The sequence below is a fragment of the Brachyhypopomus gauderio genome, chromosome 10 (genome assembly GCF_052324685.1).
Source record: "Brachyhypopomus gauderio isolate BG-103 chromosome 10, BGAUD_0.2, whole genome shotgun sequence".
NCBI lineage: Eukaryota > Metazoa > Chordata > Actinopteri > Gymnotiformes > Hypopomidae > Brachyhypopomus > Brachyhypopomus gauderio.
In genome coordinates, this window is record NC_135220.1 from 5,406,105 (window position 1) to 5,432,684 (window position 26,580).

At 43.6% G+C, this 26,580-nt stretch overlaps 1 protein-coding gene across 1 annotated transcript; it reads right to left on the reverse strand.

Annotated features, from left to right (window-relative positions):
• Positions 1-424: 424 nt before the first annotated feature.
• LOC143525250 (death-inducer obliterator 1) lies at positions 425-24,658 on the reverse strand. The gene is made up of 15 exons (XM_077018940.1): positions 24,550-24,658; positions 21,452-22,283; positions 20,939-21,239; positions 20,054-20,320; positions 19,319-19,526; positions 9,733-10,192; positions 9,218-9,377; positions 8,647-8,730; positions 8,197-8,319; positions 7,923-8,046; positions 7,069-7,597; positions 6,748-6,901; positions 5,888-5,977; positions 5,596-5,791; positions 425-5,491 (listed from the first exon to the last, which is right to left on the reverse strand). The coding sequence occupies exons 2-15, from the start codon at positions 22,264-22,266 to the stop codon at positions 591-593; spliced, it is 8,412 nt and encodes a 2,803-aa protein (XP_076875055.1). The 5' UTR covers positions 22,267-22,283; positions 24,550-24,658; the 3' UTR covers positions 425-590.
• Positions 24,659-26,580: the final 1,922 nt, after the last annotated feature.

A 26,580-nucleotide genomic window follows, 5' to 3' on the forward strand; every position in this document is an offset into this window, starting at 1 on the left:
ATTAGTAACACTACAGGTTGCACTGCATCTGTAGAGAATGGTTTATAAAACATATAAACACAAATGTACACCAGTATTTACAATGCTTGAGATCAATTAACTTTATGGTGTATGGTACTTCTAAAAAAAATTTACGAGAACAATTAAGTGTTTATCTTCCAAAGAAAATGCAGACATTTGACCGTCTTTTCAACTCACAAAAAATGGCTTTGCTATGAAAACTTGAAATTATAGGTTAACCTTGCAGTATAACTGCACAAAATCTTTAATCTGACATGAAAAATCTTCAAAAGTATAATTTTTTCATAAAAATGAACTATTACAGCAACTACAGTATTAATGTACTGCTAATAATTACTTTATTGAAAAAACTGATCTTGCTTGTACACATTCAGCTTCAATAAACATGTTCTTTCTTCTCTCCAGTTTCATTTCAACACCTGCAGTGTTATCTGTTCTGTGGTCTAGCAATCTTATTTTTTTTTCTAGAAACTTGGTTGCTTGATTATTCTGTGTTATGAACCATTGTGAAATATTCCTATCATTTCTGCTTGGCATGAAGTCATGGCCATGTACTAATCTTTCTTCCATCAATGAATATTTGGATTGGTATCTCTGTTCCTTTCTCCCTCTGTTATACCAGCACCTTCCATATTATCTCTTTTATCACCATAATCTGTAAGGCTTTGCCTTCTGGCAACTTTAATTCTTCCCTCTCTCCTCCTCGACCTCCTTCGCCATGGCTTTCCAGGACTACTGTCTTGGCTACCAGCCCCTCTGTCTCCAGACTCTTCTCCTTGTTTCTCCTGCATAAGACTCTGAGTGGTTTCTCTTTGTTGATGGTTAGAATCATCAAAGCAGCCAGGCTTCACTCCTCTATTACAAAGTTCATTCATTTGTCCTCTGGTAGGTGGGCCCTGTGGCCAGTTATGGTCTTTATAAGGATGAGGCCTCTGCATCCTAGGGTGATTCAACCTAATAGGACCACCAGGAGGTGTTGGGAGTAAGGGACCTGACAGCCTCAAAGGGCGAATATTTGGCTCTACGGTCGGGCCAAGCAACTGTTTATTCTGAGGGACAGGCATTCTCTGGGCATGAAACTGAGGAGATGGAGCCCTTTGTCCCCTGCAATTCTGAGGTGGATTAAAGCGAGGACCTTTAAGTTGAGCATCCCTTTCACAGCCTCTGCCACCTTCAAAGACATTAGGTCTTGCAAAACGTGGACCACCCATTTCCCTTTTTACTTCATGTTCTCCAAACTCATTAAAACAGTGAGTGCCCCTCATTTCAGATTCCATGTTTGGACATGGAGGACATTCGTGCTGGTCACAAGGAGGGCTGCCATGTCTAGGGTTCCTTGGGTGGGCTTGTTTTCGCCTTCGTACATGAGGAGGGGTCAGCTCCCTGTGATGCCTTGCTTCGTGTGGATTTGGAAAACCTTCTTTGGCAGTATTTGGGGATAGATTTCTTGATTCATCAAGATACTGAGACTGACCATGTCTTCTTGGCATATAAGTACATTCCTGTGAAAAGCCTCTGTTATCAGATTCAGCTTCATCAAATGGGCGGGATGGGCCACAGTCTCTTGAGCAGTTAATGTTTGCTAGCTGAGATTTGTTGCTATCAAAACGCTTATCATCAAACTCTTGAGGTGGAGCATGTCCTCTGGGCCTATTGAAATCTGGGCGATGAGGGTCATAGTGTTCTCCATCAAACTGATGAGGTGTAGCAAAGTCCCTTGGGACATTAAAATGTGGTAACTGAGAATCTCTATCGTCAAACTGTCGGCAAGGTAACTCCCGACATTGAAACGGATCTCTTGGCTCAGAGGAATTTGGCTGCAAATGGATACCTTCATGCCTTGACTGGCGTGTACCACGTGGTCTGTCCATAGCATGCCTAGGGTGACTTGGCCTTGGTGATGGCCCAAAGTTTTCAAATACTGCAGAGCCAGGTGATGAGCCCCTAGGCCCAAAATTTTGAGGTCCAGAACCCTCACATCTTCCAGGACCTGGGAATCGGCCCTTAGGTACACCATACTGAGGTGAAGCTCCCTCAAACATCTCAGAATCTGGGTTTGAGCCTCTTGGTCCAAAAGACTGAGGTCCTGTGTCCTTGAACATTCCAGGTCCTGAGGATGGACCTCTTGGTCCAATGTTTGGAGATGGAGCAACATTCTCAAATATCCTTTGTCTAGGATAGGGACCCCTTGGACCAAAGTTTTGAACAGGTTCACATCTTTCAAACCTTTCAGGATGAGGCACTCTGGGCCCCTTGAGTTGCATTGGTGTAGGGCCTATTGGTGCCATTATGGAACAAGGCCCTCTTGGGCCTTTCCACTGATCATTAGGTGCTCTTGGTCTAAACTGGTCTCTAGAGTGCAAGTCTCTGGCTATATCATGTTCTCCCTGTGATACATCTCGCCCCACTAAGTTAGCCCCTTGTGGTAGATATTCCTGGTGATGAAACTGGTTAGTGTCATCCTTTAAAAAATGACCTCTCTGCTTTTGGGATGGCATCTGGGGTGGATTGTTTAGGAAGTGAAGCTGGGGCTCCTTCTCCTCCAAAGGTAAATTGCCTGAATACTTCTCTGAACTTTGATGCAAAATGCCAGGTTCTGACAATGGGAAGTCCCTTTCATCCACATACAGCTGCCTCTTAGGAAGGCACTGGTCAGCCTCATCCAGTGCAAAATCTCTTCTCTGCATTTGTGGTGGCCTTTGAGGATGGCTTCTCTGTGTTGGTTGGCTACCTGCATCTTGCACAAAGTTAGGCCTTTGCAACGATGGCAGATCCCTGTTAAAGCACGGCTCAGCCTCTGTATCTGAAACATGACCCCTAAACATTTTAGGAGGTCCAGATAATGGCTGGTTTCTGGAATAACCTGTGTCCAATTCTGGGAAACATTCCTTCTCCTTCTGGACTGTCTTTGTATTTGGAGGGATGTGGCTTGTGTGATCAGATTTATGCCATGTTGATTTGCCCATTTGTGACTGTCGTGAGCACAGTACCTGTTCATCTGTGTGATGACTGAAATCATTATGTAGAATATTACCTCTCTGACTACAGTGACGATCTGTAAGACTGTGGATCTGGTTGTCTTTGCATTGCTGCACCAGGGAGTGCTCTGTGAAGGACTGTGACTGATTTCTGTGATGGAACTTCTGTGATGTATCCTGTATAAAATCATCTCTCTGCAATGGACTGACCTCAGAAGGATGCGTTTTGCTGTTGTCGTGATTTAATTCTTCATGGCACAATGGTTCAGTATTAGTCTGTGAGAGCTTACCCCTCTGCTTTGAATTTGGCCCTAATGGTAGTTGTTCCCTTTGCTGAAACTGATCATTATTACTTAAACGATTGTCAGGTAAATCAGAAAATGGCTGTGCACTGTGATGGGACTGGTCAGTGTCAGATTTAGTTAAATTCCTATTCTGCTTTTGATCTTGTTCTCGGTCCTCAGAAAAGTCATTCTGTGATTTACCACCATGAATCTGAGGTGACCTTGATGTTGCAGGGCTCCTGCCTTGTGCCTGGTCAATGTTATTCTGTGCTGACTCAGTGCTCTGCCTGGATGGTGACTGGTGTCTCTGATGGGACTGGTCACTCTCAAGCTGAGCAGATTTCCCACTGTGAGCTGAGTGTGATCTTGCCGAGGGCCTGTCTCTCCTATGCCTGTGACTTGATGAAGTGCTTCGGTGATGATGCCGATCTCTCTGCCTTGATGACACTCTGTCTTTTCTGTGGCTATGACTGTGACTATGCCTGGCTGAGCGCTCAGGAGAATGTCTGCCTCTTCTACGATAACTGTCCGTTTCATTTTTAGACACATGGCCGTCTCTTTCTTTATGCTGTAACCTACGGTCATGTCGTGATCTTTTTTGTGATGAGCTTTGACTTTCCAATGTGGATGTATGACTTCGTCTTGTTTTACTTGAAGCCTTTGGGGGTGAATTGGAGAGCTGTGTTTTCTCATTAGCACATGATGAATCTATACCGTCTTGCAATTCAGATGCATTCAAATGTGTACTGGCTTTTATGTCGGAACACAACCCTGTTTTATCATTATTGTTTGAACTTTTGTCAGCTGTGTTCTTGGTAGCTAATGACATATCTGAATCTTTCTTTAAGTCCAAATCCAAATCTTGCTCAATGCTGGACATATTTTGTAGTACAGAAGTAACTGACGGTGCCAAAAATGTTGACAGGGTCAATGCTTGCCTTCTCCTAAAACTCTCCCAATTTTCAGTGTTTTCTTTGTCATTATGACCAGTTGCCAAATTGTCACTAACAGCATCTTGTGTGGAGTTCCTGATTTGTCTTGGATCTCTATTAGGATTTATTGCTGGAACAGCCAGAGTTTTCTCTGTTGCCTCCTCTGGATCCCTGCCGAACCGAGGTGGTGGTGACATAAGAGCATCAGAGACTGAAAAATGGGCCATAGAAACACCAACTGCTGCCCTCTGTAAGCGCAACGCCTCCTCCTGCTCCTCTAGCTGACGCTTCTGTTCCTCTATCTGCCTGTTCAACTCCTCCAGCATTTTCTGCTGCTCGGACAAGGACACAGCCGAAGCTACTCCATGTTCAGAGCTGGACTTCTTATCTAAAAGGAAGGTCTGCATCTCCTCAAAGACGGTGTCATCCTCTGGATCATAGGCTATATCATCGTTCTTTGCAGCTGTGTGTACTGACAGCTCAATCTCAGAGGATTTCATAGCATTAAATGAGTTTGCACCATCAACTTTATTTCTCAAATTGTATTCCTCTTCCGGGTCATATGGTCGGTCATCATCACTAGTAGGAGTAATTAAAGATTTTAAAGGCTTGGATATTTCAGCTGGGGCTGAGGGAGTGAAACTTTGATATGCTGAACCTGGATCATATTCTTCCTCTGGGTCATATGGTCTATCATCATCCAGGTCCACTTTCTCTATTACTGTATTCTTTGGAGTCTGCTGGTACTGTTGGACAATAGGGTCAACAGTGGGAGAAACTACTAAAGAACTTTGATCAGAGGCATTCACTCCGACATCAGATCCTTGTTTCTTTTTACCAAATAATGTATTAAGAATAGTCTGAAGAGGTGTGCTGCTAGAAGATATGCATGTGTCTAAAGGTGCTGCAGAAGAAGTGGCCTTGGCCATGACTGCACTGATGGTGGCTAAAGGATTTCCTACAGGAAGAATATTAGGAAGTGCAGTTGAGGATGGACCAAACAGAGAGCTTGCAGGGCAGGAGGATGAATCTGGCAATCCAATAGATGGTGGGGATCCAGGAGGAGTAGTGCTGATGGTTATATTTGGATCATAAGGACCACTTTCATCTTGTTTGATACCAGAAACTGCAGGTTTAATGAGTGTGGTCACCACCTGAGGATCCACTTGGATTCTTGGTCTTTTCTCATCCATTTCTGTCGGTAGCGCCCCAAGACGCTTTAATTTCTGACAAATGGCCAGCCCAATAAGAAGATTGGGACGATTCTGTTCAAGTCCTAAAGAAATATGTGGGGAAAACATTACTGAAAATGGTAAGATCTGAAGATTAAAAAGTATTATATTTACCACAAAACAACACAACAGTATTATTTAGAATTACCTGGACCTTCCAGTGGCAGCAGTACCGAGGGGACAGACTCTTCTGCACACAGAGGAATGAGATAAAGGTCTTTGATATTGTTGCAAATATTTGATACAACCCCAAATCGCCTGCGACTATTGAAATAAGAGAATAAAGACACATATGCAACTTGTTCTTCATCAGATGCTGGATGAAAGCGAATCAAGGACAGCTCCTGGAAAAGAACAAGAACACAGATTAATGAATAAGAGTTTTATACTAGAAAGCAATGCAAACTCATTATAAAAAAAATATTTTGAGCAAGTCTTACCTTTGTTACAGATGTCTTTACTCTCTCAATGTATTCCCAAACTGTTTGTGGTAAGATGCGACCACCAACATGGATGGTATCTGGCAAATCCTAAAAGGATCAAAAACATTATATGGTATCTAAGGTCTATAGTGGTTAACAGTTTGTAAGCAAACCAGTCAAGTGTCTGCAAAATCTCCATTTACCTGTCAAACTGATTATACAAGCAATACAAAAAGTTAAAACATACATAAAAAATTTTTTTTATTAACATTTTTATTTTTAATAAACCTGCACTCTCCTGTGCTTAACTACTGTCCTGTACTTAACTATGAGGCATTATTGATACCATCAATGCTATGACCATTAGGCACAGTTTTCATTTAAAGGGTATAACATAAATATCATATAATAAAATAAATGATAGCATAATATTGATTGTTTAGTACTAGGCATGACAATTAATTCAAATAATGTCTGTAAATGTGACTAGCCACCTTAATTCAGCAGAGATGTACTGTAAGGTAATGGCATTTGCTTAAAGGTGCTAGAATCCATTTTGTTGTTGGTAACTTAAACACCTAGGCCTCAGCCTGCCTTTACATTTACTGTCTGTGCACTCAAAATAACTGACTGGTTAATATAGCTATGCTGAAATGTCAGGGTAATTTTTCACACAGGTTTTGTCATCAATAACTTCTTCCCTCAGACAGTGTCCCTGAAACACCTACCAAGATTTAAAGTGTTGTGAAAATAGCACATACACCTAAACTCATACACATGCTTCCACACACAAATACACATACACAGACTCCCCCCACACATGTCCAGATATACACATATATAAAATACACCACATCTGAGAAAACATAAGCGCTGACCTTTTTTAGAAGTTCTGCAGACCCTGAGATTAAGTATCCCTTTGTAACAAACTTGGCCACACTTTGCATGTTGAGAAAGCCCTTCCATAATGTATGCTGGGTGGAAAGAAACTGACTGGTCTCACTGTCAGATGGGGTATGAGAGCTCACCAGGCTACAAACACAAAGAAAAAGGAAAAGCAAAACAAGAATAGTGATGAGCCTGTGGCTTGGGATCTCATCACAATACATCAGTCACTGTTACAGCGATGTGAAATGTCTACATGAAGGTAAGTATGAATGTGTATGAACACTGAGAGCTTATACACAGTATGCAAGCACCTGGGCACTGGGGTAGATGCATGGTAAAACCTGGGAACCGCTGGGGTGGGTTTCATCAGGATGGACTTGGGCATCGGTAATGGGGCAGCGAGAGGCAGGGGTTTGGCCGGCATCACCTCCTCTGCCTTCTCCTCCTCAGTGGGCACTGGGGGCAGATTCTGGGGTGGGATTTGAGGAGAGGCAGAAGTCGTGGCATCAGACGGAGGAGCTGAGGACCGAGGCGCCGTGCGCGGATCTCTTCTTGTGATGGACACAACAGAAACCGCCGGGATCACAAGTGGAGAATAGTCTGGAGGTGCCGTCTCTGCTCCAGGGTCGTCTGTGACTGGCGATGCAGGAGATTCCATGATATAGGACCCCTCTGCCTCCCCCACCGTCGCAAGAGTGGGGGAGTTATCAGGCATGTGCACAACAAACGCGGTTCTCTCTCTCTCTTTCTCTCTCTCTTTCTCTTTCTCTTCCTTCTCATCTTCTGCCTCTTCCTTCTTCATCTTTCTAGGTTCAGGGTCCTTGTCACCAGAAATCTGACCTACAACATTGACGTACACGGAGAATCATTTGCAGGAAACATATTGGAAAATCTGTATGTTAACAGTACAAATTAAAAGTGAAAATACTTCAGCAAATGGTGTTGGAGTGATAACACATGTGCACACTGCAGGTTTGTGTGGGGTTTATATCACAGACGTGTGACACATCACACATTTTTTTAGTCAAATAACCAAATACTTTTTTTGTTTAACTCTCAGTTGTAAAAATAAAATATTCCCATTATGTTTTTTGCAACATTTTTAAGAGCTGCCATGAGCCGCAAATAATTTGACATGAAATGACCAGTGTTCATGGCCACATACCTGTGCATATCCTGCATTTGAGGTCAAACAGATGGGTTCTGTGCTTTGACGTTGTGTCTTGGAGCACGCTGATGACGGCATCTGACACACCGCTAGTCGCTTTCCTGGTTTGGCCATGCCTGACCTGAGACAGAGATGCTTTGAGCCTTTATGTATCTAGTCACCAAAATCCTTTTGAGCTAACCAAATATGGTACACGACATCAGCAGCTAACTGGGAGCAGACACTTTCACGCAGAAATCTAAACAAACTCCAAAGAAACGTTATGGCCTACTCCTGAAGGTGTGATGCTCTCGGTTTTAACTGCCCTCTCCTCACACACAGGAACAGGTTCCAATACGTGTTCATTAACAGGAGACGCTTCGTCCTTTGGAAGCACACATCTCCCAGCAATTTCCTGTCAAGGACAAAAAGAGTTAGAGTAACAGACGTTCTTAAGACCTCCTACTGGGACATACTATTGCAGCAGCTCCTATTCCCAGTTCCTATTCCCAGTTCCTATTCCCCATTCCCAGAACACCTTTGTTTTTGTTTTGTTTGTTTTGGGGTTTTTCTGTCAGATCTTCACTGCCAGGTGTGATTATGAGATACTCAGAACAGGTGATGAACAGGTGTTGGGTGTGTTGGAATATGAGGTGCACGGCACAGGTGATGAACAGGTGTCAGGTGTGAGTATGCAGTGCTCAGTACAGGTACTGCAGCTATCAGAGCAGTGATGGTATACCTGTAGGGACTGCAGGTCCTGTTCACTCATACGTGTTAGTTTAAATGGAGTGATTTGTCCTTTCAGAACTTGGAAGAAAAGACCCTGAAACACATATTTGAATTTGTGAGTGAGCAGCATCTTACAAAGAGAGATTACCAATTTCACATATGGGAAACAAAGATAAGAACACAGCTGTTCATTAGTATTCAGTAGCCATATTTTTAGATATGAAATATTTCACATTTCATAAAATAATTTCTATGTACTAAAAGAAAATTCTAGATTTAAAGAATTTGTTATATTTTCACCACCAAATTCAGGATCTTTTGATGCCACACTATATTACAATATCCTAGAACTAGTCTGTATACCTCTTTCATCCTTGCTGTTTGTTTAAAGTGTTTCAATCAATAGGCTATCTCAGAATTTTGTGGAACATTGTAGACTCACTGATTCCAAATGGTGACACATGATTAATGATCACATTATTGCCTAGTAATGTAATCATACTATTATTCTTATTAGAAATATTAAATAAGAATGAATGAAGTATAAGAAGCACTATGAATTAACGTATTAGTGAACACACCTTGTTTTTGGGGTCTTTGAAGGTCAACAAGAGAGATCTATACTTATTCTTGTATTTGTTGTCTGTAGTATAGTACAGGTTGAACATCTCTCTCTCAATGTTCACAGCCAGCTTTTCAGCATCATTCTCAGATAGATTCAAATTATCGATCTCGTTTGCCCTGGTAATGAAGAACGGGGTCTTCGTTAACACAGGGGTAATACAGCTCAAAACCTGCACTTAGCGTTCTGCAGAAATCAGTGAATTCCTAATCAATGCATTAATCTGCATTAATCAATGTACTGATAAACACATGATCTGATAAATCTGATAAACATTCCCATGATTAGTACAGTAAAAACACCTTCATCCTAGTTCTGAAGGATCCCAGCATGGATTTGCACATTAACCACAGTGAACCTGCCTTACTGAGGGAAATCACACAAAACTGTATTGCATGCATGGGACCGAAAACCAGAGTTAACCATCATTTATAACAAGGGTGTCCAAAGTGTTCAAATTTTCACTCATCTGACCTTTTCATCAATGTGCTGCTGAGGGAACGTCTGACGTCCTGTCTCATCTGCATGTTGGGATGAACATGCAGAGGTCTGGACGGAGGCACGGGAGCCGGGGTCACAGGCAGGACTCGGAGCTCTGGGGCTGGGCTAGGCCGCGTGGTCGCCACAGCCTGCTCGTGTGTGCTGGAGACTGGCTCAGACTGGCCCGGCATCTTGGAGATGGTAGTGGTGTTCCTACTGACCTGTGCCACCTCGGTGAGCTGCCGGAGACCGGCCAGGCGTGGAGACCCAGGCATTGTCTTTTTAGCCCGACTGGGAAGAGGATTTAAGGCCGGTTTCCTAGGAGGTGGTGTGGAAGTGCACGTTTTTTCCTCTGTCTTTAGTGCAGCAGGATCCTCGGATGATGACGATGGATTGGGAGACAAATGTTGCATGTCTGCTTTGCTCTCTGCAACTTCCTTTTCCTCTTTTACAGCTGACAAAACAGAGCAGAGAGCGCTAGATAAACACTGTGGCTCACACTAATAACTGCTAGATAAACACTGTGGCTCACGCTAATAACTGCTAGATAAACACTGTGGCTCATGCTAATAACTGCTAGATAAACACTGTGACTCGTGCTAATAACTGCTAGATAAACACTATGTCTCATGCTAATAACTGCTAGATAAACACTGTGTCTCAAGCTAATACTGCTAGATAAACACTGTGACTCATGCTAATAACTGCCAGATAAACACTGTGACTCGTGCTAATAACTGCTAGATAAACACTGTGGCTCACGCTAATAACTGCTAGATAAACACCGACTTATGCTAATAACTGCTAGATCAACACTGTGGCTCATGCTAATAACTGCTAGATCAACACTGTGGCTCATGCTAATAACTGCTAGATAAACACCGTGGCTTATGCTAATAACTGCTAGATAAACACTGACTTATGCTAATAACTGCTAGATAAACACCGTGGCTTATGCTAATAACTGCTAGATAAACACTGACTTATGCTAATAACTGCTAGATAAACACTGTGACTTATGCTAATAACTGCTAGATAAACTGTGTTCCGTACTGGCACAGTGCACTGGCACTGTGTTCCGTAATGAACCAATAATAAATGGGGACGTGATTTGTTCAATATTTCCACAAATGTCCAATACACGTGTAATTTGAGTCCCACATCCTGCAGGCAGATGCAGGTTAATACATCACATATACATTAACATAAGGACACAGTACAGGTGGTAGCACATAGAGGGTGAGTGTCAGACCAACACCACCTAAACCTCAGAAACAGAAATCCCTCCTCTGAAACCAGGTGAGGTTGAGTACACATGTTCCATCCACAAACACCTGGTTTACATATAGTTCTCTTACCGCCTTCTCTCTCAATATCATTTGCTATGACACGTGATTTTCAGTGTGGTGATTTACAGACTAAAAGATGCCATTGTGGTGTTATCAACACAAAGGTCATGAGTTTGATTCCCAAGGAGCACACATACTGTCCCATTGGTCAATATCCAGGTCAACATATATATCTGGACAGAAGGAGTGGCATGTTAAAGTGGCTAATGAAACCTATTTAGTCTATATTATAAACATCATAAACTCAACATCTGACTGCTACAGCATCACCTGAACGCAGAAACAGCCCCACCCAGACTGGTGCTGCCCCACCCAGATTGGTGCAGCCCTCAGTGGTCAGGACAAACACTCACAGCTGGCCAGGTTGTGCAGAGTGCTCTACTGCACTGCCTCAGACAAACTGAACAAATGCTTTGATCAAACTCTCTAAATGACAGCACAGAGCCCTATGCTGAAAGTCAGAAGTCAGACTTGGTTGAGTGATCTTCACCATCGACATGAACTCCAAGGCTTACGTGCTTTATGAGGAGAGCAGGTGTGGACTAACGAGCCCTTCCTAGATGGGGAAAGACCAAACGAAGAGTGCCTATGGGATGAAGACTCTCCGTAACATTTACACTTTTGCACAGATACAGTCACCAGTCCATGAACTCTTAAGTTGGAAGTGCACCACAACAGACAGAAACCACAAAACATGCAAACCAAAATGTGGTACTGTCAGTTATTAATACTTTTAGTTTATGTGGATGAACTCTTTATGTCTTTATTCTTTATCTGTCCTTATTTATTTCTATTCCATGTTTGGCTGCACAAACACTTTCTAAACACAACGCTAGACAGACAGAAGTGACTTTCTGACTCTGATGTTCGACATGCATGTGGACGCAGCATTTGGAGGTCGGTGTGTCCATCTCCAATGTGCTGCGCTGGATCGGTTTCATTTTACTGTAGGTTACTTTACTCAGGTTTGATCACTCAGCACGCTGCCGGCCAGGTGTCCTCCTCAGAGATAATCCAATTCCCAGAGCTGAAAACATTTTGTACAAACACAACCTCTCTCACCGCACCCATTGGAGTGCTAAAACAAATGTGAATGTAATGGGAATACGTGAACACTTGTGGGGGAAACACTCCCCTGCCGAGCAGCTCACAGCCAGCACTCCACACACACTCATGACTGACCACGCTGTGAGGTGTCTGAAAGAGACCCTATAACCCATCACACCTCTTAAAAGTCAGGCCAATGCTGAAACAAAGTGCAGACTTCTCATCATGGACCTCACAGATCTGCACACTGTGTAGATAGGTTGAAAGATTACGACCACATGGGCCATCAAGAAAACGAAGAGGCTAAAAAATTATATTTATCTGATTATCTTTTATGTCATGTTAAAAAAAAAAATTACACAAAATGTTTAAAAGGCTGCTTGTATGTGTTGGGGACCACATACTGTGTTAAAACCAGATTACCATTCTGACATTAACACGCAATAACACACAGCACAGTGCTTGGTTTGTTACCAGTGTTAATGCTGTTTAAAGGTCGTCCCTGCATGTGCACAAATACAAACATTCTCTCAGCACGTGAAGTTTAGCACTGAGAGGAGGTGGTGATGGAGGTGGTGCTGGTGGAGGTTGTGATGGTGAGGGAGGTGGTGTCTGTCGGAGGTGGAGACTGCTGATGGAGTACAGTTGGGCTTGGTTGCTCCTTTCTTCACAATGTGGTCTACATTTCTCAAGCACCCTTGCAACCACAAAATTGCACAAAACGTGCTTCGTGTTCCAACAGCGAGCGCACACACCACAGTCCCCCAACAGGCCAGCAACACTACTGTCAGGAAAGCAAACCAAGAACAGGGGATCCTTCCATATCAAATCTACAACACCACGTTCTCAAAGCTTTGTACCCTCCAACTGCAATCATTCACCAACCAACAAGGCCTGAAGTGTTAACAATCAGGCATCACTATTCGCTCACCCATCCAAATGATCAAAATCAGGTGTTCCAATCACTTCCATGGCCACAGGTGTATAAAATTATGCACCTAGGCATGCAGATTGTTTTTACAAACATTTGTGAAAGAATGGGTTGCTCTCAGGAACTCCGTGAATTCCAGCGTGGAACTGTGATATGATGCCACCTGTGCAACAAATCCAGTCGTGAAATGTCCTCGCTCCTAAATATTTCAGTCAACTGTCAGCTGTATTATAAGAACATGGAAGTGTTTGGGAATGACAGCAACTCGGCCACAAAGTGGTAAGCCATGTAAACTGACAGAGCGGGGTCAGCGGTTGCTGTAACGCATAGTGAAAAGAGGTCGCCAATTTTCTTAAGAGTAAATCACTACAGACATCCAAACTTCATGTGGTCTTCAGATTATCTCAAGAACAGTGCACAGAGAGCTTCATGGAATGGGTTTCCATGGTTGAGCAGCTGCATCCAAGCCATACATCACAAGTGCAATGCAAAGCGTCAGATGCAGCGGTGTAAAGCACAACGCCACTGGACTCTGGAGAAGTGGAGAAGCATTCACTGGAGTGACAAATTTCTCCATTTGACAATCTGATGTACGAGTCTGGATTTGTTTGCCAGGAGAACGGTACTTGTTTGACTGCATTGTGCCAAGTGTAATGTTTGGTGGAGATTATGGTGTGGGGTTGTTTTTCAGGAGCTGGGCTTGGCCTCTTAGTTCCAGTTAAAGGAACTCTGAATGCTTCAGCATACAAAGACATTTTGGACAATTCCATGCTCCCAATTTTGTGGGAACAGTTTGGAGCCTGTCCCTTCCTCATCCAACATCAGTATGTGACCTCACAAATGCTCTTCTGGAAGAATGGTCAAAAATCCCCATAAACACACTCCTGAACCTTGTGGACAGCCTTCCCAGAAGAGTTGAAGCTATTCTAGCTGAAAAGGGTGGACCAACATCATACTGAACCCTGTGGATTAGGAATGGCATGTCACTTAAGCTCATATGTGAGTCAAGAAAGGTGAGTGAACACTTTTGGCAATATAGTGTATATTTATACACACTATACATAACACAGGAGTAATATTTAGTTTAATTCTATGGCCAAATGTATTTTATGTCCTACAAGTGGAAAAGCAAATTTGTTTGTCTAAAATTTGCTATATAAAATATATTATATATATATATATAAATATCTATATATAAAGAGTCTGAAATGTAGAAATTTAAATGTAAATGAAATGTAAAATTAGTAAACAACCAAGAAATATAGGGGAAGTTAAATCTAACTTACAGAAATAACTTACAGTATTCCAATACTGGTAAGACACAAAGATACTAATTATTAATAACTACTAATAACTAATAAGATTATTTGCTTAATGCATCAGACAGGTCTAGAAAGTTCAGAATTCCTTTGTAGCAGAGGGTGAAATATCAATGAATGCCTCTGGAGGGCAGTAGCACTCCATGTTTAAAAGCAATGCCGGCTAAGGCCATTACATATACCAGTATGCAAGAACCTTACTTAGACCCACTCAACAAAATATCCAACTGCATTATGTCCTACACACCTACACAAAATACAATTGTCTCAACAATGGCAAGAACTGCAAAAATCAAACACACATCTACTGCAGCCACATCTCTCCAACCCATACACACACCAACTCAACTGCTCCAGAGCACACACACACACTCACCCTTCATATGGTATTGGTTAATCTAATCTCATTTACACAGGTGAAAATGAAGTCTGCTTGTGGAACCTCATATGTGAGGCTTTTAAAGCTGAATTTAGTGCACATCATCTGTGTGTGCGTGTGTGTGTGCATCAGGCATGTCTGCAACTGGTGTGTGCACCTGTAGGACATTTGCATAAAAGAATCTCCTCCCATGTTTGCTGTCTTCTAGTCTTCCACGTCCATCTTCATAGCCAGGCCTCGGTCGTGGCCTGTCCAGGAACTGCTCAACAGGAATCTCGATGTGGACCAGCCAAAGATGCAGACACTCAGCCGCACAGAGTGCAGAGGTTGTGAGGAGTCCACTGGCACCCAGCTCCACACATCAGGTCCAGTACAGGACAAATCACAGCCAGGACACATGGTTTTAAAATGCATGGCCTATTGTCTGAATGTTTGTTTTTTGGGTTTGACTGGAGATGGATGGGGGTACTGAGGAGCATTTATCTATTACATTCTATTCTATTAAGTGTTACTAGCAGAAATACTAAATGCACAATAATATATAATAGTATATAATATATACTTATATAGGCAGTGTGTGTTTGCTGATTTTCTTTTTTTATGTATACAAAAATAAGCACATCTCTACTGTAAAATATAAAATAAATTAAAAATTCCATTTCTGGTCCAGAATGGTCTGTGTTCTTTATGTAAATCTACATATATTGCGAGTTAAAGATCAGAACGGTTATTAACATTGATATTTATTGTGCATGTGATTTTAGGAGCAGTGGTGTGTGGGTGTTTGGGTGGGCGTATGTGATTTCAGAAGACCTACGGGGGGGGGGGGGGGTGTAAATTCAGAAGTACAGTGGGGTGTGTGTGTGTGTAATTTCAGAAGTACAGTGGGGTTGTGTGTAATTTCAGAAGTACAGTAGGATTGTGTTTTCAGAAGTACAGTGGGGTTGTGTTTGATTTCAGAAGTGCAGTGGGGTTGTGTTTGATTTCAGAAGTACAGTGGGGTTTTAAAAGTTGAAGAGCTTGTGTGAGCAGCAGCAGATCATTGCTAGTTAAGAGAACACATTCTGTTCAAAATGAACAGTAGTACTGATTCAGATCATGTACACTTAAAGTGGATCAAAGTGTCATATGTATGCATGAGTTACAAGCAGTGAAACTGAACAGAAGCTGTGAACAGCTCTGAGGAGTGGATTCCTCCCTAACAAACAGAAGGTGATGACAGCAACAGATTTCACTGCAGACTCATGTTTATCCGTCTTTTAAAATCATATCAAATGTTGTAACAGAAAAGGCCATGCAACCATATTCACTTCCTGTCGCACGCAGCTGAGTCGTTTTCCAACCATCTCACTGGAGCCTTCTAAATCTGGACCCAGCAGCCATGCTACCAGGACACGCCTCTCTCCCAGAGCACCTCCTTCTGCCAGGACACGCCTCTCTCCCAGGACACACCTCTTTCCCCAAAACCAACTGCGAGTGCCACTTTATCAGCTTTCCTAGAAGACCATGCTGAAGAAGCAACAGGAAACGGAAGGCCGTGGGTCCCTCATAAAACTCGTTTTCTGGATGCCCATGTTTTCGTCCTTGCCTGCCCGAGGTCCGGTCCAATCATCACCCTGCTTCTCTGTGACATCACTGGTGTATTAAGAGATCAGTGTTTTACGGTTCCATTTCTGACGACCTCAAAAGACCTCTGCCAGCTCGCTGCGGTCTTAATACATCCCTGTGTCTTAACCTGTCCCCTGGTGTCTTGATTTCCTTAACGAGCATTCCTCTTTAAACCTCATGAATGCACAATTTTCTATTGCAACTTAATCCAATTTAAGACAAAGGTCATACTGCATCATTATGAAGTATATGGTATTTTTATACTAAATATGTATAGGCGGCCTCCTATCCACAGCACAGTATGGCCACTGAGAAGCCCGGCTTCTAAAGACAGCATGAATCGGGCCCTGTTCTCAGTCAATAAACAGGACAGCTGAACAGGAAACGGTGTATAGTCAGACTTTTATGCACCGTAACTGGACTGGATTGTGAAAAAAAATTTTGTGCCGACTTGGTAACACGGCAAAAGAAAAGAGAAGCTATACTGAGGTAGACCAACGTCACAGGAAGAAAAGCAAGAAATTTGTCTTTTGAAACCTGCCGAAATCATCGCATAGGTTGAGCAGAAGAGACGCTGTACGCACACCTTGCAGACACTGTATGTGCACCCTGGCCTCAGAGGTGTGGGATCCCATGAGGTGTTTTAGTTTGCCTAATGGTGAGTGTATTTGAGAAGGGCTACACAGGTACTGCCACTTTCTCTGGTTGTTTTTCCCCGGACAGTTTGCTTTGGGCTTCCCCTGGTGGCTCGTTTTGCGTAGTGCTGCAGTGATGTGCAAATATGATTTCAGATCATCAATTTACCATTGCAAAGAGAGCGAAGATGAATAGCTGAACCGTGTTGCACAGCGATTGTTGCCACTGCAAAGTGAGGAAAATGTGAGATTTCAGGGGAGCTGGGATCCATATGATGTGTGTTGGAGGTTGTACAGAGATTTCAGGGGAGCTGGGATCCATATGATGTGTGTTGGAGGTTGTACAGAGATTTCAGGGGAGCTGGGATCCATATGATGTGTGTTGGAGGTTGTACAGAGATTTCAGGGGAGCTGGGATCCATATGATGTGAGTTGGTGGTTGTAGAGAGATTTCAGGGGAGCTGGGATCCATATGATGTGAGTTGGTGGTTGTAGAGAGATTTCAGGGGAGCTGGGATCCATATGATGTGTGTTGGTGGTTGTAGAGAGATTTCATGGGAGCTAGGTTCCATATGATGTGAGTTGGGGGTTGTACAGAGATTTCAGGGGAGCTGGGATCCATATGATGTGTGTTGGGGGTTGTACAGAGATTTCAGTGTATTGGTTCGCGTTCCCATTAGAACCAGGTCATGCCCCCATATTCACAGTACAGATCAGTTTGTGTCCATATTTATGGTCGGCCCCCTCTGTTACAAAGGACAGAACTGTGTGTTTTCTAAGCCTTCATTGTCCACAGCTATAGAGACTTCAGCTAATTAAACTATGGACATTGTTCTGAGTGCAGCACATCATATAAGACGAAGTAAGTCAGTAGACTACAGTTGGACATCGAACACCTGAACAGACAGCTGCTTCACAGCTCAGGGCTGCTGCGAGGCAGAGAACACAACCCTCATTTACATTTTACACACTTGGCAGACACTCTTACCCAATCATGTTATAGAGGGAGGGGTCAAGGTATTGGCCAAGGACTCTTATTGGTGGAGCACAGAGCCCTCCCCAGCCCCACACAGGAGAAGCAGAGCCGTTACCTCTACACCAAGCGCTTTCAGACTTTGTGATCACTGAGCTCATATACTGATAAAAATATTCTGATGACATGCAAAGAAAATCCTGGCATGACGTATTTGTTTAAAAAGAGCATCTATTTTTGATGAGCCATACACACATTATTATCTCTATGGTTGGGCGAGGCCAATGCTACGATTGGAAAAGCGTTCCGACTCGCACGTTTGCCGATGACGTAGCATCACCCAAGTCCGCAGGGTGTAGCTGTCTCCCCTCCAGGGCTGCACTGGTACCACCGTTCAGAGCTCATGCCATAAAGCGGCCTAAACCGCTGCAAAGATATTACCAGCATAAACGAGGGTTGGAAAGCAAGGCCATAAAGCGTTGAAAGCAGGGCAGAGCAGGGGTGTCATCAAAGCCAAGGTGTAACCAGACCAGCAGGACTGACCGAAAGAACCATGACTGAGCTGTGACTGAAGAGCAGCGTGGACTACTGACATGTTTAAAAGTGTAATACAGGGAGCAGCCCAGTAATGATGTATGTGTGTGTGTGTGTGTGTGTGTGTGTGTGTGTACTCCTGTATGTGTCGACTGCAACAGATACGTCCTTGTTCGAGTGAGTGTGAACGCAGGGCACACCTGGTGTTGAGCTGAGGATTGAACAGTCATGTAGGTCCACTAGTCTGACACGGAGTACGCCGAGTGTAAATTAAGACGCACCCTCAGATAAGGCACTTCTCATCAACCCTGGGTGGGCGGAGTCTGATGTTTAAAAGTAATATTGTGGTGTGTGCGCCCGCGCGCGCACGTACGTACGTTTGTGTACACGCAAGTAACTGCATTATACAACTGTGACAAGCACATTAGTGTATCAACTAGAAGACGCCTGTTTGTTTGTTTGTCTGTTGACCCCCTCTGATTTTATTTTACCACATCACACGAAAGAATTAACTTACCCAACTGTAAACATCTGGTAGATATGCGTCTACTTACCTGTTAGGGGTGTTTGGGGGGGGATTATGGTGTTCTGTTCCTGTGTTGTATTGTTTTTTCCTAAGTGCTGAAATGTTGCCCAAATACTGAGTAAACCACATCACCCCTGTGCACTGGTCTGCCACCACCCTCATGTGGTGGGTGTGAGCAGTGGGTGGAGGTTTGTGGAACACTAGGTGGATGGTGTGGAGGGACAGTAGGTGGGTGGTGTTCGAAGCCTGCGTATAATGTGACCCTTGAGTGATACATACTGGATTTGTAAAATACTGATGAAGTGATTGGCGAAGACATCTCCACCCCTGTTGTCTGGCGACCGGGGTCATTGGACAAGGGAGCAGTGGTAGGCTCCGCCTTCTCCAAGCTCCCTGCTAAATCCTCCCTCCGGCCACCATCATCTTCCTCAGCTGGCTTCACCACCGGCTTCCTCCTGAAGAGCTTTTCCAGAAAGGACTTCTGGATCTGGAATCACACAGTACGTCTCAGTGAGCATTTCACACCACACAGTCCAGAACAAAGAAGGAACAGATTATTAACGAAGATCTGATGACTGAGATTTCAGATCTCCATCTGGATTGATTCTCCATCACCCACAGTGCCTTGCATAATAAACCTAATCCCATCTACTAAAATCCATTTTAATAAGACTAATCCCATCTAATAAAACCATACTGATTTAGTAAGACTAATCCCATCTACCAATGCCATTATGATTTAATAAGACTAATGCCATCTACTATGACCACAGATTTAATAAAAACTAATCCCATCTCCTAAGACCACAGATTTAATAAGACTAATCCCATATTCTAAGACCATACTGATTTAATAGAACTAATCCCATCTATTAAAACCACAGATTTAATAAGACTAATCTCATCTACTAAGACCACACTTCCTAACATTAAAATCTGTCATACAAGGCTTTTGTAGAAGAACATGGTCAGCATCTGAAACCCCTGCTCACGTCCACCAAGGAGCTCCTTTACCTTGAGGGCAGGTTTAGGGGCGGAGGGTTTGGTGGGCTGGACCGCTGGCAGTGTTGTGGGCTCAGAGAGGGACTGCATGGCCACGGCCGCGTGCCGGATGATGCACTGGTGGCCACAGTACACGGACTCTGGCAAGGCTTCGTTAGCGCAGCCTGGTCCGATGCACTGTGGGATACCGGCGCTCTCTCCAGACGGACCCTCCTCCTGCAACGGTGGCGGGCCTGGGCCAGACTTCTCGGCCTCCGACGCGGCCTCCACGATCTCCACCTGAGACAGACCTTAAGCCTTCAGCTCACTAAGCCTCGAAGCGTGTCACAGGTATTCAAATCTGTTCTTAATCTGATCTGCTAGTATGTAGTCAGCATGGTGTGGTTTATTGGCTTATCTCCGTTTGAGTTGTAACCCTTATTGGCTGGTCTCGGAGTTGTTCAGTTACTTTCACTCCTCCAGGCCACAGCAATTTACCACCGAGAAAAACCACTATTCCACTTTCGGTAAGCTACAGACAGCACGGTACCGCCTGAGGCCCGGGAGCGCCACCTCCAACATGGATATGAGAATCATGCATGTCAATCAATGCAAATACATTTAAAGTGCCTTAAATATTACTTCCAGGTCTTGAAGTGTAGGTATTCGATTAAATGACTAAAGTTCAGCAAGGCCATGAAATATGTTCTCAATACCATGTAACTGCCTCAAAATTATTATTTTACCTAAAAACACCATGTGACACAGCAAAGAAAATGACAAAATGGACATACTGACCTGAAAACATAAACTGCCAGTCAGTCACCAAAATCAAAATATCAGAAAGACTTCTGACACAGAAATATAACAGCACAGACTAACACAGTTCCAAACTAATTCCAAGCAAAGTAATTTTACCGATTGAAACATCCTGATTTTCCTCTTAGTGCTGTGATGGCTGGTTTTCCTAATCTTCCCCTTGATGCCGTCCAACTGGAGGAGTCGGTCAGCCACCGATCCCGAGCTCTCAGACGAGGAGCCTGCTGCTGCCCTGGGGAACACAGGCTGCCTCAAAGCGTCTACTGGACTTTGACAAGGAGAACAGGAGGGACAGATGTAGTCCTCTCCGTTCTCCTCCAGAAGACGACCACGAGATGCCGTGATTCCCACGCAGTCGCCATGGAACCACTCCTGACAACGGTCACAACAGATCATAAACCTGGAGAGGAAAAAAAATGTTTGGGGTTGATATTAAAAAGTACAAGGATAACACACAATGAAGTGGAACTATAAATAGCAAATAAGACAAACATACAACATTCACTGCAGTCATGATAACATCACATAAATCCATTTTCAGTGACTCAAGTGAATACAATTTCTCACCCCCCCCCCCCCCCCCCCCCCCCCCCCCATCTCCTCTGCTCCTACCTGTTATTATGCTTCTGTCGACAAATACAGTAAAGAGCATTGGGGTCCTCCTCGCCGTCGTCGTCAACTACACTCTGACAAGTTTCATGCTCCTGTTTCTCCTCCTGTGCTCCCTGTTTCTCTGGGATGTCACTCCTGCCGGCTCTGCTGCTCCCGAGAACAGCTCCCTGAGCCGTCTGGCCCTTCACAGCGGTCTGCTCCTCAGACACAAGGTCCTCTTCTGACCGCACGTTCGTTCTGACCTCTTTTTGGTGAGCATCCACCTCAGAGTCTTCGGCGGCGTTCGCGGTGTCTGTGTGGACCGCGGCTCCACCCACAACCTCCTCCACACTGCGCCGCGCCCTAGCCCGTTCTTGAAGCTCTCGCAGCGTGAGGTCATCGCTGTCTTCGGCCTGGTCAGATACCGGAGCCTCGCTGCCCGTCTCTGCAGCCGACGCCACGTCAGTTTGGAACAGAGCGCCAGAACCTTCCCCACCCTGCAGCTTCACATCTGACTCGCCCCCACCAAGCTCTGGGGTGGCACCTGGCTCTGGGGAGGGAGCCTGAGCTGGTTCTACCACCTTCCTGGCCCCTCGTCCTCGTTTAGGGGCTGGGGTAGTTGGTGTGTCGCATGCTTGCTTACCCCGGCCCCGGCCCCGCCCCCTTCCCTGACGGGTGCTCCGGCGAGGTGTCAGGGAGCTGATGTCCAAGCTTCCGATTTCCTCCAGGAATTCCCGCTTGGCAATTGTGGTTCTCCTAAAGCCCCAGGTCTTAGGTGCCTCTTTGGTGGAGGAATCTGTCACCAATATTTGTTGCTGGTCTACACGTTCTTCCATCGCGCTAATAAAAGACACTGTGTGGAGAAAACGGATGATGGGAATTGAAGTACAATGCTTGTGTTTTGGTTTTGCAAACTCGTTGATTTTACTTAATCAAATCAAATCAGTAGAAAAATCAACTTGTGGAGTAGCAGCTTTCTGCAGACTTCAAAAAGATGCAACCTTAGGTTATAAAAGGACGGTGCACTACATTTTTGTCACAAATATCTTTACTGCCTTTCACTGATAAGATTTCTGTGTGCATTGGTTTTCTTAATCAACGTTCAGTTTATCCTATTTGAATCTACTATAGCTACATCTGATTTCTAAATTACTTAAAATAAGCACAAAAGAACAAGAGGTCACAAATGGGTAATTTGCACATTCATCCATAGAAAGACTAGTTATCTTAAAATTAAAAGGACCAAAGTATCCAATCATTATTTCCATCACGCCTTTAGTGTAATGTAGCTGAATTGGTCACAATGCTGAACACACACAAACACCGGGAAAGGGTATTTTTGTCTAGTGGAGTACACAACCCAGCTGAACTACGTGTGTGATGGAGGTTGGGACAGAAGACCCGAGTGCTCCTGCAGGATCTGGTTCATCAACTCTACCACTCACAGGTCAAGGGGAAAGAAATGGGAGAAAGCACAGCCTACACTGCAACCAGGTACATTGTTTCCAGAGACACAAGACTTTTTTGGAAGAAACTTTGCAAGTTTGAGGAGGTGAAACCAGTTCAGAAAAAGTAGACTTACACAACAGCATTGATTTAGTGAGATGCAACATTTTTCTTGCTTTGCACTGTTCAAGAACTCTTAATTTTGCTGTATATTTTTCACAGTGAAAACAAAGGCTTTCTATTCAACACTTCTGAGTGTAAATCAGTTCTTCTTTCTTAACTGCATATTTACTTTATATATAGAACAATGAATGTGTGTGCATGGACATATTTGAATACAGTACACTGCAGTTACTCCATGGAATCTTCTCAGATATAGAAGTAGACTAGCCATGTCACAACCAACAAAAGTATGACCATGAACATCTGTGAAGGGCTTTAAAAGAACTGGCACTGGTCTTTCATATACCACCATCTATTCAGAGAGAACATTCTAGATATCGAAAGTGTCACACTGTAGTCTGAATGTCTGTTAAGCAGCCAAGACACAGAAAACACCAGATGTCCACAACTGCTTCAAACTACAAATTGTCTTAATGGAACAATTTCGAAATATGGATGCATCAGTTCAAAATACACATGGTTCTAAGTTGAAATTTTGTATAAATCTGTATAGCACACCAAATATAAGGACGATATAGCTACATGTTTAACGTTAACTTAATATAAACAATGACATGAACGTGAATTCAGGTGGTTCTCGAATGAGAAATTCATTAAAAACAGTGCAAGAAAAACAAAATAGTCCTTCCAGTTGATGAGTCTCTGCTTAAGAAACTATAACTGGGAGAGACCTAGCTTGCTTACTGGTTCTTGAATGCAAGATCAGGCAAAAGTTGATTTGTAAATGCGAAAAGAAATTACAAATAAGGCTGCTCTTCTATAAAGGATAATAAACGCTTGTTTCAAATGGAGACCACACAAACCGGTCACTTGTTTTGTTGAGAATGTTTGTGGAGAAACTGGGTACAAATTTGACACACCACAATGCCAATCGAATATCCCTCTCTAATAAGTTAACGTGGGTTAACTAAGAAAACCTAAACCTAGCTAACCTGACCCTTGACCCAGCTAACCTGAGATAAAGTAACCCTAGCGAACCTAAGCCTAACTAAGCTAAACTAACCTAACCCTAACTAAGCTAACCTAACCTAACCCTAACTAAGCTAAGCTAACCTAACCCTAACTAAGCTAAGCTAACCTAACCCTAACCCTAACTAAGCCACGCTAACCTAACCCCATCTGGCTAGCCAGGCCTAGCTCATCTAACCTACCAAGTTAGCTTTGTAAAGCAAAGTCAGACGCGAACAGGTTAAAAATCCGCTACTTAGCTAGCGAGACAGCCAGACAGCGCCTTATATTCCGCTTCATAACGACCTAGCCACGAACACGCTAACTGTTGCGTTCTTGTTTCTGTGACCTTTTCAGTGGATTAGCGGGTTAGCCGAGCGGCGGAGCGGCTACCGAGCGCGTCGCCTGCTCCGCGCAGACGGTCCCGGTCCCGTTAACACGGGCGACGTGCTCGTCATAACCACTTACACACATTTTACTCTGAACGGACACGCTTACAATGAGAATTGCACAAACCATATCTTATTCTCAACTAAACTCACGTAATTTAATAATGACGCTGAGCTCCGTTGTACGCTGACAAACAAACGCGTAGACCTTCCATTTTGTCCGCCATTAAAGGGGCGTGCGTGCGTGAAACGCGACAGGCGCGAGCTAACAGCGACACAGCCGTGTGGAAGGAGAATATTATAACAATATAACAATATAAAATTGTCATTCAGAAATTGGCGCTGCGTGTATGAATAATGCCTTTCTCATTCACGAAATATGTATGTTTAAATTTGATCTTCAGAATTCAATAATACATTCATTTACATTTATTTTAAAAGCAATTAAACAAGCGTGGACAGCGTTATAAGTAGATTGTTATGACCAGAGTGTCCGCGCCAAAAGAGTACAGAATTAAAGTTTACAATATATTATGGGCTATAGTATTTGCTGTAATAAATTAATTAAGACCACTTACATTTTAAACGTATACTTAAAGTTTTGCAACTGCTTCGTCATAGGGTTAGGGTAAATGAGATTTAATATACATTTCTCCAACTGCAGTATTTTAATGCTGCGGAAGATGGCAGCATAAACATTTAATCTGTGGCCCAGGGACTCACTCCAAGTTGATGAGTCCGTGAACGTGCAGATACGGGACTGCAGCGCGTGTAAACCCAATATGTGGGTTCAAGAGTCTGACGTCGTTGTGATAGCTAATGCAAACTAGCAACTTTTTTTTGTGAGCGAATGTTTGAGTATGCTTTGAAAACATGCTCACATTGGTCACCAGTCTTCAAACTGTTTGTGTGCTTTCACGTCTATAGCAAAATGTTTCCCCGTACTATTTACCTCGAGAGATGCAGCAGAAATGTAGAAATATGAAAGGCTTTAAAACAGCCTCTGCATTTTAAAATTGCAAATGATTTAGAAAATGTCTGCAAATTACTGCTACATACTAAATTTTCTGTAATTATTAACGTTTAACAAATAATACATATTGGGCTAAATGTTGTGTAAATAAATCATATTATCCTAAAATATCTTGCATCTGGAAATAGTATTGCATTATAAGGGGAAGGGTAAAGTCGGGTACTTTCCAACTCTTTTATTCCAGCGTGCTAGATGACGTGAGTCACCTCGTGTTACATACCGCGATCATAACATCCGTGAGTGAGCAATAACAAAGACATGAACACGTAATTATACATTAAATCATGCAGGGTTATGATGCAGCCTACAGGAATAATCATCTAAAATTGGCATGTTCCAGAAATAATAGCACGGATCCTATTGGGTTACGGTGGCTTTTTTTACGGTTTTTGTTTTTTAAGCAGACGAAGCAAAATTAGGTTAAATCGTTGGGCAGTCTAATGATCGATTACCCATCTTCTGTACCTAACCGCAGGTACACAGGAAGCCCACACTGACGCGTCAGAGAGAAATGGGAGACATGAGTTCCTATTTAATAATCATAATTGATCAAGTGGCATCGTCCGTGAACTGCGCGCGCTATGCACGGTTTCCTGTGTCCACCGTTTCCTCGCCGTTCCTCTGAGTCAACGTCAGCTCACGCGTAATGACTCAAGGGTAATGACTCATGAGGTGGGGGAGGGGGGGGGCGTGCATGTCCTCCTCCGCACGCCCTCATCTACAAACGAGAAGGAAGCACAGTCCCCCCCGGCTGCTGCATGACCCCGCGTCGGTCTCCCCCCGTCCATCTGTCTGCCTGGCTTGTTTTATTTGTGTGCGTGTGTGTTTGTGTGTGTGTGTGTGTGTGTGTGTGTGTGTGTGTGTGTGTGTGTGTGTGTGTGTGAGTCACTTCCAGATCCACCAGCAGCCAGATATTACTCGACAGCGTGCGGGGAAACCCAGAAGTAGGATGTTTTTGAACATGAGTCCGATTGGCACTAGAACACTATGTGGTTTGTACACAACCTTAAAAAAATTAACAGAAGGAATGTGTGCGTGTGTGCTGGCAAGCGCGTGCGTGTGTGAGACAGGGGGAGCACATAATAACCATACAGGGAGAGTGGAGGAGGTGGGGGAGGGTGGAGGACCTCACGAGGGTAGGAGAGAGGTGA